This window comes from Penicillium arizonense, assembly GCF_001773325.1.
Source record: "Penicillium arizonense strain CBS 141311 chromosome Unknown PENARI_contig007, whole genome shotgun sequence".
Classification (NCBI taxonomy): Eukaryota; Fungi; Ascomycota; class Eurotiomycetes; order Eurotiales; family Aspergillaceae; genus Penicillium; species Penicillium arizonense.
The window spans coordinates 724138-738218 of record NW_019173284.1 but is presented as its reverse complement, the minus strand read 5'-3'; the positions used below and the strand labels follow the sequence as shown (position 1 = coordinate 738218).

The 14081-nt window shown below is 50.2% G+C and overlaps 6 protein-coding genes across 6 annotated transcripts; 3 read left to right on the top strand and 3 right to left on the bottom strand.

Annotated features, from left to right (window-relative positions):
• Positions 1–186: 186 nt before the first annotated feature.
• On the bottom strand, positions 187–2555 carry luA (3-isopropylmalate dehydratase LEU1; the record flags this gene model as incomplete). The annotated part of the gene is made up of 2 exons (XM_022630788.1): positions 187–2295; positions 2349–2555. The coding sequence occupies 2 exons, from the start codon at positions 2553–2555 to the stop codon at positions 187–189; spliced, it is 2316 nt and encodes a 771-aa protein (XP_022489319.1).
• A 1594-nt stretch (positions 2556–4149) lies between these two features.
• Positions 4150–5632, bottom strand: PENARI_c007G05835 (zinc-binding alcohol dehydrogenase family protein; the record flags this gene model as incomplete). The annotated part of the gene is made up of 4 exons (XM_022630952.1): positions 4150–4682; positions 4739–5184; positions 5251–5291; positions 5357–5632. 4 exons carry the CDS (start codon positions 5630–5632, stop codon positions 4150–4152), a joined length of 1296 nt encoding a protein of 431 aa, XP_022489292.1.
• A 1314-nt stretch (positions 5633–6946) lies between these two features.
• Positions 6947–8521, top strand: PENARI_c007G01066 (DUF895 domain membrane protein; the record flags this gene model as incomplete). The annotated part of the gene is made up of 4 exons (XM_022630727.1): positions 6947–7046; positions 7099–8140; positions 8195–8291; positions 8342–8521. The coding sequence occupies 4 exons, from the start codon at positions 6947–6949 to the stop codon at positions 8519–8521; spliced, it is 1419 nt and encodes a 472-aa protein (XP_022489435.1).
• Positions 8522–8678: 157 nt separating this feature from the next.
• PENARI_c007G06440 (UDP-N-acetylglucosamine--dolichyl-phosphate N-acetylglucosaminephosphotransferase) lies at positions 8679–10180 on the bottom strand (the record flags this gene model as incomplete). Its single annotated transcript, XM_022630982.1, has 3 exons — positions 8679–9659; positions 9710–9890; positions 9942–10180. 3 exons carry the CDS (start codon positions 10178–10180, stop codon positions 8679–8681), a joined length of 1401 nt encoding a protein of 466 aa, XP_022489306.1.
• A 284-nt stretch (positions 10181–10464) lies between these two features.
• Positions 10465–11735, top strand: PENARI_c007G06656 (putative nuclear pore protein (SEH1); the record flags this gene model as incomplete). The annotated part of the gene is made up of 3 exons (XM_022630996.1): positions 10465–10671; positions 10738–11575; positions 11629–11735. 3 exons carry the CDS (start codon positions 10465–10467, stop codon positions 11733–11735), a joined length of 1152 nt encoding a protein of 383 aa, XP_022488949.1.
• Positions 11736–12070: 335 nt separating this feature from the next.
• PENARI_c007G02516 (putative proline permease) lies at positions 12071–13651 on the top strand (the record flags this gene model as incomplete). The annotated part of the gene is made up of 1 exon (XM_022630792.1): positions 12071–13651. The coding sequence occupies one exon, from the start codon at positions 12071–12073 to the stop codon at positions 13649–13651; it is 1581 nt and encodes a 526-aa protein (XP_022488930.1).
• Positions 13652–14081: the final 430 nt, after the last annotated feature.

Sequence of the window (14081 nt, the reverse complement as noted above, 5' to 3'; positions counted from 1 at the left end):
TCAAATTAAACCAACAGCCCATGACCAGCCGAATGCAACATGAAATAGGCGTCGCCGCAAATAATAGGGGAATATGTTTTTGATATCCAAACAATATGAAGCCAGTATGAATGCCAGCACCAGCACCAAAAAGCAAACCTAGACACAATTGTAGAAGCGCCCAGGTGACAAACACAAGAACAACCTTTACCACTCAAGGGGTTCGTTCTTGACATCCCCACGGTTGGTTTTGGGAACAGGGGCAGCCTCGACCATGGTCGCACCACGGCGGTCACGGCGGAGGTAGCCACTGCCATCCAGCCAGGGGGTGTCGAGGGTACGCTTAGCCTCGAAGTTGCGGATCTTGCTCTCCATCTGGAGGGTCAGACCGATGTCATCAAGGCCGTTCACGAGGCAGTGCTTGCGGAAGCCGTCGACTTCGAAGGAGACGATCTTGTTACCCTGGGCATCCTTGACTTCCTGGTTAACGAGGTCGACTTCGACCTCGCGGCCGGCGCGGGCCTCGTCGGCGATCTTCTGCAGGGCGACCTCGTCGGAGACGACGACGGGCAGCATGCCGTTCTTGAAGGTGTTGTTGAAGAAAATGTCGGCGAAGGAGGGGGCGATGATGCACTTGATGCCGAAGTCGAGGAGAGCCCAGGGGGCGTGCTCGCGGGAGCTACCACAGCCGAAGTTGGGGCCGGTGACGACGAGGATCTTGGCGTTACGGTAGATACCCTGGTTCAGGATGAAGTCGGGGTTCTCCTTGTCGTCGGTGTAACGGAGCTCGTAGAAGAGAGCGGAGCCAAGACCGGTACGCTTGATAGTCTTGAGGAACTGCTTGGGGATGATGGCGTCGGTGTCGACGTTGGCGCGGTCCAGGGGGGCGGTGACTCCCTTCAGGGTGGTGAACTTGGGAAGACCAGTGCTGCTGCCACCGCCGGCAGAAGAGTTGGTGTGGGGCTCGTTGTCGGCGGGTTGGTCGAGGACACGGTCGAGATCATCCTCGGTCTGGGGGGAGTCGGCCTCGGGCTGGACATCGATCTTGGGGGAGACCTTGGCGAGGACGGGGCTGGGGACGGTGTGCTCGCGGACGTCGGCGAGCCTACCGACAAGGGCGGCGGTGGCGGCCATGGCGGGGGACATCAGGTGGGTACGGCCCTGGGCACCCTGGCGACCCTCGAAGTTACGGTTGGAAGTACTGGCGCAGCGCTCCTTGGGGGAGAGGATATCCGGGTTCATACCCAGGCACATAGAGCAACCAGCCTCACGCCATTCGAAACCAGCGTCGGTGAAGATCTTGTCGAGACCCTCGGACTCAGCCTGCTCCTTGACCAGACCGGATCCGGGAACGATCATAGCGCGCTTGATGTTGGAGGCGATCTTGCGGCCCTTGACCACCTTGGCGGCGGCACGCAGATCCTCAATACGGGCGTTCGTGCAAGATCCGATGAAAACCTTGTCGACGACGACATCCTTCATGGGAGTGCCAGCGACGAGACCCATGTATTCCAGAGCGCGCTTGCAGGACAGCTTGCGGTTCTCATCCTCAAAGTCATCGGGGCCGGGGACCACACCGGTGATAGGAACAACATCCTGGGGAGATGTACCCCAGGAGATAGTAGGGGCGATATCCTTGCCGTCAATGCAAACATCAATGTCGTACTTGGCCTCGGGGTCAGACTTCAGGCTGGACCAGTAGGCGGTGGCCTTGTTCCACTCGGCGCTGCCGTATTTGGGGGCAAGGGGACGACCCTTGAGGTATTCGAAAGTGGTCTCGTCCGGGGCGATCATGCCGGCACGAGCACCACCCTCAATGGACATGTTGCACATGGACATACGGGCCTCCATGCTCAGTCCACGGATGACGGGTCCGCAGAATTCGATGACAGCACCGTTACCACCGGCAGTTCCGATAACACCGATAATGTGGAGGACAACGTCTTTGCTGGTGACACCGGCTGGGAGCTCGCCGTCGACCTGAACTCGCATGTTCTTGCTGCGGCGGGTAATAAGGGTCTGGGTAGCGAGGACGTGCTCGACCTCACTAGTTCCGATACCGAAGGCGAGAGCACCGAAGGCACCGTGGGTGGAGGTGTGACTGTCACCGCAAACGACAGTTGTGCCGGGTAGTGTGAAACCCTGCTCGGGTCCAATGATGTGGACAATACCCTGGCGCTTGTCACCCATACCGAAGTAGGTCAGGCCGAAGTCTTTCACATTCTGCTCCAGGGTCGTGCATTGGAGACGCGAGTCGTTCTCCTTGATAAATTCCTCGGCATTCTTGAAGTTTTTCCGTGAGGAGGTAGGGATGTTCTATAAACCAAACATTGTTAGTTGCGACTTGCGAAAGAATTGGATAAACATACGTGGTCGACGGTAACAAGAGTGCAGTCCGGCCGGCGGACCTTGCGGCTGGCGTTTGTGAGACCCTCGAAGGCCTGAGGGGATGTGACCTCGTGAACGAGGTGACGGTCAATGTAGATCAGGCAAGTGCCATCTTCTTGCTCATTGACAATGTGGTCGGAGAAGACCTTGTCGTACAAGGTCTTGGGTTTTGACTCTGCGGAGGGCATGGTGGGGAGTAAAGATGAAGGGAGGATATAAGGTGGAATTGAGTATAGGGGGAATAAGTTGACAGGTGCGCAGAGCTCGCTTTGTAAAGAGCGAGAGGAGTATGGAGAACTGGGGATATGGAGAGAAACGAGTCTTGATATATTTTTCTGGTCTGAAGAATCCGCGATGTCGCTGGGAAGCTTCTTGAGGGGCAATGCCGATCTCGGCCGGTCAGCGGCGAATGGTTACAATGTGATTGGCTGATGTGGGAACCAAGGGTAGCACCGATGTCGGTCGGCGTTGCATATTCCCAAAATGGCAATGCGGCTAGTCGCGCTTGATGGCGGCTCGGAGGGAAAAAGAATGACACACGAAATATTGTACGTGGAATTGAGCCTGGAGAATTAGATCTGTTAAACTAAATTGATTGAATGGTGACAGTAACTTCTGCAAGACATTGTCCATGTATATGGGGAAGCATAGTAAGCATATGCATGACGTACCCCCACCCCCCCTATACTCTGACCGACTCCGGGGGACCAATAATGAAGAATCTCTGATTGGCTAGTGACTCCGATCGGCCCACTGTGAGTCAATGCTAAGCCTCGGTAGCCGTAATGTACTTCATCTTGGCCTCTATTTTGCCTACCTGATTTATGATTTATCTATTATACTAGGTCTAACTACACTTACAGTGTCTGCGTTGAAGGAGCTTAGATACCACGTATATAGTGACACCGGAAAGCATAGATCTTTCACTGTTACATTGAGCCAATCCATCATCCTGTGACATTCTGGTCGCTTCTAGCCAGGCCTCAATGTGTTTGATACAGCCTATTTCTAGTGCACAGCAGAAAGGTGAGCTGCGGCATGCGTAGACCCACTTTAAGTTGTGGCATGAACCTGTGACAAATTGTTCAGCTCTTTAATGGAGAGGAAGCGGAAGTGTTAGCTGGTATCCACTGCTAGGGTATCTAGTTGGCAGCTGAGGACCGAATGATATGAGCAGGAGCTCATTCGGAGGATTTGGAAAGACGTCTTGAATAGGGACGGTAAACAAGAACGTCAGGTCAAACGAGAAGGTAGAAGGTCAAGGAAAATCGAGAATCCAATTCGGAACACTGTGCACGTGTTGTTAATTTATATCGCGGTTGTCCTAAATCTAAAATTCAGACGTGAATTTACAAAGGTTTTCTCCCGCCATGAGCTACAAGTGATGGGTGAAGACCGGGAAAGAGAGGAAGATGATACGTATTTTTTCTATGGAGAGATCGAAGACTAAATAGTCCGAGAAACTAGGGCAAACTAACTTAGTTACCAAGAGAGGCCTGTACCCTAAGGCACTCATCGTAGAGCCACTGAATCTGATCGCCTCGACCAAGAGCTCAGTTAGCAGAGCTTTTGAGACATATGTTCGATTTTCTGGCTGAGCAAGAGGGCCGGAGGATTGATGTAACTACTCTGCAGAAACCCCAAAATAAACTATGAATAAAATAGTAAAATGTGCATGTAATGTCGTCATACTCTAAAAAAGACAAATCTATAGTCATATACCATAGGACCAAAGTCCAATCTTCAACACATCAAGTGCGAAAGAGACCCAATTTTAACAACCTAAGGCGAAGGAGAAGCAAGATCAACAACAATCCGTTTCCCAGAAACAGAACCACTCCTCAAAGTCTCAAGCGCCGAATTGATCCCCTCCAATCCACCCTCAGCACGAACAATCTCCGGCAACGTCAGATTCGTCGAATGCAGCAGATCTTCCAACCAGCAAACCATAGCCTCACCAACCCCAGGAGCAGTATGGAAGAGCTTAATAGGCACAGTGTGATACTGTATCCCGGGATTTCGCTCCTTGGGCAGACCAGTGAGTCCAAGAAGATGAGCATGACCATCAGGGTTGAGAGTCTTTTCAAGTTGTGTTGCTGTGTCTTTGCCGACAATGTCAATGGCATACCGTAGCTTGCCGCCGGTGACGCCGCGGATGATTTCTACTGCGCGGTCGGGATCCTGGCGGTCGACTAGGAGGTCTGCGCCAGACTGTACGAGTTTCGTGCCGTGTCGGGCCGCATCTGCTACGCAGATTACACGTAGCCCGGCGAGTTTGGCTAGTTGGAGGGCGATTAGGCCTGTTGTTGTTGAAGCTGTTTATTCCATGTTATTTAGATGGTCATGGAGAATAGTTGTTTGCTTGTCTTACCTCCCCAGATGGCAACCCACTCCCCCTGTTGTAGTTTTTCTGAGTCTTGGAATGAAGCAAAACACTCTTCTCTGATGTCGTCGGGTATATCATTCGTGTTAAGTTGTTTGATGATGTCGGGCAAGTTGGGGCCGGGGACCTTTTTGATGAGAGAGAAGTCGAGGCCGAATGATACACCTAGGGCTAGTGCGGCAGCCACGTAGGCTACTCCTACTGAAGCTGAGGCGTGGATAGATGTTGAAGCTGGAATTCGTGCAGCATTGAAGTCTGTCGCAACGGCATATTCTTGGAATGCTGCTTTTCTGATATCACGGTAGTCTGTTGACGGGACAAGGACGACATCGCCTACTTTGAGACGTGATGACCTTTTTGGAACTTGGAGGACGAGGCCAGCGAGATCACGTCCGTTGATCCATGGTAGGCTGGGGATACCAAAGTTGAATGCCCTGGTTGTTGAGTTAGTCACTTTTGAGAATCAGAGTCGGTGGAGACAGTGAAAGAGTAGTACTTACGGTCCCTTCCAGTCGATAGGGTTGAGGCCGATTGCAAGAACCTGCAAATTACCGTTCAGCATCATGTATGGCTATGCAAGGTACTGTAAGTTCGGACCTATCATACCTTGACAAGAATCTCTCCTTGATGTAGGACAGAAGGGATGGCATGGTCGTTCACAAGGGAGTATTGTTCGCGGGCTCCCTTCAAGAGGAGCACTCTTTGCCTCGACACTTCCGACCGCGGTGATGGGGGCTCGCTTTCAGAGGTTGTATCATTGGTAAAATCTGAGATCGACTCGGTATAAAGGCCGTGATGGAAAGTGGTAGGCGTCTTTTGCAACTCATCGAGTTGGATGTATGTAGAAGTAGTCGACATGATGCTGGGTGCTAGTAGAGCCATTTCAGAAAGCAATATCACAGGAAGATGTCAATCCCAATACTAGGCTCTATCTATATTCTATGTAGTACTTTGCAGGTTTTCTCGGGCGAGAAGATAAGTAAAGCACTGATTTTAGGGCACGGGGCATTGATATCAATCGCCATGAGCACGTATACATAGATTGGGGTACACTCCACTTGTTCTCTGCTTATAGATCAATGAAATGCCCAGGTGATTTGGTCTCACCTTTGCGTAATCGACGCTCCCGTACTTCCGAGACTTGCTCATGGCGGGGCATAAATGGCGTGATGAGGAGATCCGCTTGGAAAAACCAGGGTAGGGAAAGGTAGATCGAGTCTACTAAATCAATACGCCTGGAGATCCCGAGACAGTTCCTGGGGAAGGAGCCTGTATAGGGGGTTGACAATCATATAATTGAGCACAGGTAAAAATATACGGTTCATTATTGTTAAGATAATTCTTATTTTTATGTCTGTTTATTCAGTGTTGGCACATATGGCAGTCTTGATCGCGAAGTTTAATGTGAACTGATGTGATCTGGGGGACCGATGACGAAACTTGGTTTCAACACTTTTAATCCAAATCGCGAATTTGCCATGTGCTTGGGAAGTAAGATAGACATACATTATTCTGGTTTATTTTATCTTATGTGTCTATCGTTAGCCTAGTATATTGGGAAAGAAATACAGCTATGGACAGTGTATCACTTATTGAGTTTACTACTTGAGACTTTGCTGATTGGCTTAGTCTAGTTCTTCTCTTGTACAGTAAGTACACATACCTAGGTAGATATCGCTTTATAATCAATTTTCAAAATGTACTCTAGATGATACTGGTTAATGCATTATTCGAAGTCGTGATCTAGTTTCCTCACCGTTGTCATGTTCCCCTGCCTTCGTTAAGTATCTAAGCCACGGAACCACAGCATCGATTCCTCTAACTGATAAGCTATTTCCATTCCAAGCTCTTCTTCATGACTTGAAACATTTCCCAACTCCGGATGCTGGGCTGCAGGCTTCCAGCCGTCTGTTAGGCGCTCCGTGCGAGCACGTAATTCTGGCGACAAACGACAACATCCATCATGATTAAGGCTAGATCTATTTGGCACTAGACAAGGGTTAAAAAAGCCATGGTAAGACGATAAAATATTACAGTGCTGCCATTCTGCGGGATAGAAAGTTTGTGGCAGCAATGCCGAAGGCTTTTAGCCAGGGTATATAGATCTCGCGCGGGCGCCAGAACTGAACGCTGTTATAGACCCTGCCAAAATAGCTTTGTCGCAATATTTCAATACTCGCAATTTATTTTCTCAATATGTCAAATTCCGAAAAAGGCGTGTCGCCGAATGATGAAGAGGTAAACAGTGCCAGTGCTGGCTCTCTCAACTCGCCAGTTCTTGGACAACCACGAAAAGGTAAGCCCCAAAAGCAATCTTCTTCTCAGACTCAAAGATGCTAACCGAACAGTCAAATGGTACCGGTCAACATTCTTCAACGCCCTCATCCTCGGACTATGCAACTTCCTTGCACCCGGCATTTGGGGCGCTATGAACTCCCTCGGCGGAGGAGGCGAAGAAAAACCCTATCTCGTGAATGCAGCAAACGCCCTCACATTCGGTCTAATGGTAGTATCCTGCTTTTTCGGCAGTGTCGTTGTGCGCTTCATCGGAATCAAATGGACCCTCATCGTCGGAACAATGGGGTACGCACCCTATGCCGCAGGACTATACACGAACAATCGGTTCGGAGACGAGTGGCTGGTTATCCTGGGCGCAGCACTGTGTGGCATTTCCGCTGGAATCTTCTGGATGGCTGAGGCGGCTATTGCGCTTTCTTATCCAGAGCCATACAACCAAGGCCGATTCTTAGGATTCTGGCTCAGTTTCCGCGTTGGAGGACAGGTTCTTGGTGGTATTATCAACCTGGGTATCAATGCGAATCGGTCTACGTCGGGATCTGTCTCGTATACTGTCTATCTTATCTTCATTGCGTTGCAGGCTCTTGGTCCTTTTGCGGGTCTGCTTTTGAGCACGCCGGCGAAAGTCCAGCGCAAGGATGGTATCCAGGTCCAGCTTCAGGTGACCAACAGCATTGGGTTCGAGCTGAAGAGCATGGTGAAGCTTTTTATCAGCCAGAAGTTCTCGCTCATTATTCCTCTTATCTGTCAGGCCGTCTATACTGAGGCTGTCATGTTCTCGTATGAGGGCTTGTGGTTCTCCGTGCGAGCTAGAGCTCTGGGCTCATTCCTGTCTGGTGTCATCGCATTGATCATTGGAAATCTGCTAGGTGCATTCCTTGACACGAAGAGGATCTCTTTGAAGGCCAGAACTCGGTATGCGTTTTTCTTCGTTGTCGCCTGGCAGGGTATGTGCTGGATCTGGGCGTCGGTGGTGACGACAGAGTTCAACAAAACGAACCCGATATACGACTGGACTGATCCTGGTTTTGGAAGAGCCTTTGTGCTTTTCTTATTCTGGGTTGCTGGTTTCCAGCTCAACTATATGTATCTGTGAGTCGTGGTCCTGATGTCTATTGTGGGATAATGCTGATTGACTATCAACAGATTCTTCTTGGTTGGAAACCTCGCGGATGATCAGGAAGAGGTTGTCCGGATTGCGGGCTTGTTGCGTGGGACTGAGTCAGCTGCTCAGTGTGTCAGCGTATGTATATCCTTCATTGCGGTCACATTCTGTGTACTAACTCCTTACAGTACGGTCTGAGCAGTGTGAACATTATGGCTGCTGTGGGAAGTGTGTACCTCAACTTTGGGTTGTGGGCAATGGCAATCCTCCCAGCCTGGCTCATTGTGAAGCAGGTCGGAGTTGCATTCGGTGATAAAAAGATTGATAGGGAGACCCGTGCCTTGCGCGAGGCCTCAGACAATGAATGAGCTATGGTGTGGGCACGGCTAGAAGGAAACACAAGCATGTTTAATTGATAGAATTCAGGATCAACCCTACTATCCTTGTTTAAAATATACACGTTGAAAGGATAATCTTTTAGTAAGTCTGGCTCCAATGTTCTCGTAACACATGACAGGTTCAAAGTTATGCGATGAAACCGAATTCACGGTTGTCGTGGTGAAACACGAGTAACGCAAGCCGATGTCGGACAAACAGACCGAGCATCCCGCTGAAAATTTGCACTGCAACCATATGCCACGCCAGTTGGTCTTCTCTCATGGGACCCATCCATACCAACCACAGGTTCAAAATAGTGAGATTAGATGATTCCGTAATTCGGCCAGACTCATCTTTAGTGATCCGCACTAGTTTGAGAGTGTGCAAGAGGCGTAGCCCAACATCGACCAAACGCGAGGGAGGTTCGGTCCACTCCGTGACAGAAGCATCCAGTAGCCCAGTGGAAGCGCTGAACTTTGGGAGTCGGTGGCGAGGACAAGGAATAACTTTGAACAGCTGGGGTGTTGAGTACAAAAAGTTGAAGATCTGTGGGATAAACAGAAGCAACAAGGTCTTGCTGAAATGCCCTAAAATGCCAACCACGGCAAACACCATTCCGGCGAAATAGCAGTAGGTGTCCCCAACAAAAACCTTTGATGGATACCAATTGTGGTACAGCAGAGCTGCCGACACTCCGATGAATGGGAGCAAGAAGTATATCGACAACAAATGGGAGTCGGTGGCAGGGTGCGGGTATGGCGTAACGGGTGCCAGGTACATAGCATCATTAAACAAGAGTTGAACAGCAATAATCAGTGACTGGGCAACCTCAATACCGTTGATGCCTGCCAGCATGTTGATGGCATTTGGACAGAAGATTGCCACCGCCGCCATGTACACGTAGTACAGCCATCCCAGATCAACAACGTCACCCAGGTAGGGTTGCAGCGGCACCGGAACGACCACTTGCGTGACGCCAAAGTCAACAAAGTACACAATGAGCATGGGGATGGAGGAGAAAGCAGGGATCAGGACTTTGTGTCTCCAGCGAATATCGAATAGGTCATCACCGATGCCGAGGATCACGACAGATTGCAAAGACAAAAGACCAGAGAGATATGACGCGAGCTACACAACCACATTAGTATTCCCAAAGATGACATCGGAGGTAAATTTACCTTTCCATGCGGGAATCGGTGTAAGTATCGACCGTTCTCGACGTGCTGTGTTTCAATCACAACGTCGCGGTTCCCGCCGCCAGATGTGGCTGCCACGATATCCTTGTAGAAGGCAAATGGAATAAAAATGATCAGTGCCATCAGATACACCACGGCGCAGACTGCTCCCATTGTCTCAGGACTGCGTTGATGTATTAGCACTTGTAATCAACTTTCCTGATAGATCACATACATCTCGGGCCGTCTTGGCTTTGCCATGTCTTTTCCCTTCAGTCCTGCTTTTAAAAATACCGGCCCAAGCCATGTGATCAAACTGAAGGCCGCTGCAAACACAATGCCAACCATAGCAATCGAAGCCATTAGAGGCGCTCCATCATCCTGGAAGGTCGCGTACAGGATCGATACACCGGCCCCTACAAGAGCTAGTAGACTCCATTTCTCTGTGCGTGACAGCACACTTGATGTAGACATGGGTAAAGGAAGGTGAAAGGAACAATGTTCCTCTCAATTGTTAAAAGAGCCCAACAATTGAATCTCAAGAAAGTTAACATCGGCGATGCGCAATCTGTTCAATACCAAGCTTATCGTGTTCTGCCGGTAATATCCGACCGCCCCTGGGCGGTGGCGGACACCCGCGATGCTTGCGGCCAAAAAAGGAAAGGCGACCATCTGTTTCATATCTTTTACTTGCAGATGCATAGATTCATAATCATCATTGGTTCTTTCTAATTCCCATACTCAACTGATCTGACTCGATGGGGGCAGTGGAGCGTCCCGAGATAACCGGATTTGCCGACTTCGATGCGGGCCATCGGGATCTGGTTACTGTCACCAGGTTTAACTTCTATGGCAACCGTATTGTCACAGCTTCGTCTGATCACCGCATGAAAGTGTGGGATCTTAAAGATGGCCAATGGCAACTGATAGACACCTGGCGCGCTCACGATGCCGAGATTCGCGATGTACGTCTCCAAACAAACACGTCCTACTGGGCGTGTGCTGGAACCAGTGGCTAAAGTACGATACAGGCAAATTGGAATGGACCATTTACGGGCCAGCACATCGGCAGTGTCGGCGAAGACATGAAGTTAAAACTCTGGCAAGAAGACGTAACCCAGCCACCGAACTCGGGACGGCGTTTCAGGTGTATCTTCCGTCTGACCGCGCCAGAAAGACATCCATTTGTGTCACTTGACTTCCGTAACATTGACATGGAGTCATGGATGGCTGCAATTACACGCGATGGTTACCTGATGGTTTTGGAACCCACGAGCCCTGATACCCTGGCCGACTGGCAGACAATTGACCAATTCCGAGTGTGTACTGCCCCCGAACGTGGGGAGGAAACAAGTTTCAAAGTCCAGTTCCATCATGATCCAACCGACATCACTCATATTGTCTCGCCGGACTCCGATCGGAAAAGTATGTCATTGGTTGTGGCGGCGATGGATACAGTCAAGATTTACCGCACTGATTCAAACCGCCAGTTCTACCACGCAATTGAGTTGAATGGACACAGCGGGCTTGTAAGGGATATATCTTGGGCCAATGGCTCTGTGCGTGGCTACGATCTCATTGCGAGCGGTGGAAAGGATGGCTTGGTTCGCATTTTCGAAGTTTACACAACGCCGGCGAGTCAGATATCGCAGAACAACCACAACCGCAAGGCCGAACGTCGCGTTCAATCGCCATCGGCTCGGGCCACGTCACAGTCTGGGATAGGTTCTGCTTTGGCGAACCGTGTGCCTGCGTCGGTGACTGACCGTCGAGCTAGTGGGGACTCCCAGTTCCGACATTCGTTCAAACAGGTCGCTTGCATCGATACTAAACATCTCGATGTATGGCAGGTTCAGTTCTCATTCTCTGGTGAGTGCTCGAACTTCGTTTCTGAGCCAGTTCATTTGACTTACATCCCTTAGGTGACTCACTGATTTCCTCTGGGGATGATGGGACGGTCCGGTTTTGGAAAAGAGCACTGTCGGGCGAATGGCTCGAGTTTGCTGAAACAGACATGGTGTCCCAGTGATCTTCTTTATAAAATGGCTCGTGGAGACATGATTTGGGATTCTTCATCTATGCGTTGTTTCTTGCTCCCTTTTGACCCTCTCCCCGACATCCATTCATCTTCTCTATCAATGATACCCTTTACATTTGATTTCTGCATAATTCAGTGTTCAATTGGTAATTGCTAGTGCTAATTATTTTATACTCTGGATCCATGACAATTTGTTCCGACATGAGGAAATCGCGATGGCGTAGTTGGCCTCTCGACCACTTGCCCAGGTGTGGTTCTCGAGAACCTCAGCCTTCTCCCCTCACCACCTACAACCCTTCATTATCTATATGCATTGTTAGCCCACGATGGCTGTCGGTCCAACCATCGGCACCGGTCTGTTCATTGGTGCGGGCCAGGCTCTCGCCGTCGGCGGACCTGCGTCGTTGTTCCTGTCCTATATCATACTGTCCTTCCTTACATTCGCCATGACCACGAGTATGGCAGAAGTGTCCACTCACAGGCCCTCACGATATGGGACCCTTGTGACCAACAGTTACCTGTATATGTCAAGCGGTGTGGCATTCGCCTCATCATACCTCCGCTGGTACACCCTCGCCATGTTCGTCCCATACGAGATCACAACGGCAATGGTCAATCTTGGCCTGTCCAAACCAGGAGCCACGATCGCTATCCGCTTGACCATTATCACAACCATCATCGTTGGCTTCAATTTCTTGCCGGACAGGCTGTTCAGAAGCTCCGAGCGATTGTTCACTTTGATCAAGATCGGTACAATGGCGACTCTCTTCGTCCTGGCCCTGTCCATAGGTCTTGGGGGCGTCGATGGGCACACTCGCTGGGGATTTAAGTACTGGAAACATCCGGGTGCCATGAATGAATACATCGTTCATGGTTTCTGGGGAAGAGTGCTTGGATTCTTTCAATGCCTACTTGATAGCTCCATTGCCTTTACCTTTGCCCCCGAGCTGATTGTGCATCACACCGAAATGCCTGCATCAGTTGGCGAGTCAACACTTCTGGGCACGGCTATTCCAGGCAGTGTGTCATCCGACGTTGTCCAAACTGCGTTTCCGTATATCATGAGTTCTTTGGCTATGGGGATCATGGCACCGTTCAACGAAACCCGCTTAACCAACAATGGAACGGGCTCCGGGTTGTCGCCATACACGATCGGGTTCAAAGACGCTGGCATTCAAATTGTATTCACCCTTGCAACGATCGCAATTCTCCTCTCTTCGGTGGCTTCGGGCCGATCGTTTCTGTACCTCTCATCTCGCACCCTGTGTGCCATGTCAGAGCAAGGCCATGCTCCGTCGGTGTTTTCGATTCGCAATCGTTGGGATGTTCCCTATATTGCTGTTGCAGGATCTGCTTTATTCTCTACTCTTGCCTTCATTTCCGTAAAGATCCCAAGTTCAATCATGAATAGCTACCTCCTTCGTATCGTCACGAGCGGTGGCTTCATTTCCTCCTTAGTCGGATGCACTATCCACCGTCACTTCCATCGACGTCTGCGGGCCAATAGAATCACTACTCGACACCGCTTTGCCATGCAATCATTGGGCACCTACTTTGGAATGGTCGTCTCTGCGGCACTGCTGCTGGCCGGCGGTCTGTGGGGAGGACCCAAAGCCAACGTCACTGGGACCCGAGCAGCTAGAGTGATCACCTCTTACACCAACATCGGAGTGTTTGGTCTGCTGTTCTTGCTTCATCGCTTCCGAAGCCTCATGCCTATTGTTGAAGTCGAACGACCGATCGATATGGAGGGACGGAGACATGGCGATCGCGAAGGCCCGGAGGTACAACCACACAAGACGCCTTCAAACCGTGGCAACCTTGATGCAATCCCCGAGGATTCTGGTGCCTTTGAGTTGCGACTCAGTCACAACATGTTCACGGAGCCCCGAGTACCTAGAGAGTGAACTGTGGGGTATTGGGGAGGACTTGGCATGTCTGCGAGTAGGCATTAGGTGTTATTGTTAGAGTTATAATTCGTTTTCCAAGTTTGCCTTGGCATTGATTTTAAGACAGAATAAAGAGCGAATGCATAGGGTCCCTAGTCACCAATACTATGTTTCACATGGGATCGGGATCAGACTGAAAGACGGCTGTTGAAACATTATAGAAAGTGCATGAGGACCCAAGAAGGACCCATACAGTATCTTTCCATAATATACCCTGGCTGATTTTAGTGCACAATCCTTCATAGTGGCAAAACACGCCAAATCACAAATAGCTCAACTTTTTCCCCCCTTTCCTGACTCTATAGACTTCCCTGACCAGATGACCTGCCCCTCACACGCCACGTTCTCATCCCACGGCGATCTCCCTTCGGACCCTCTAGAAGCAATT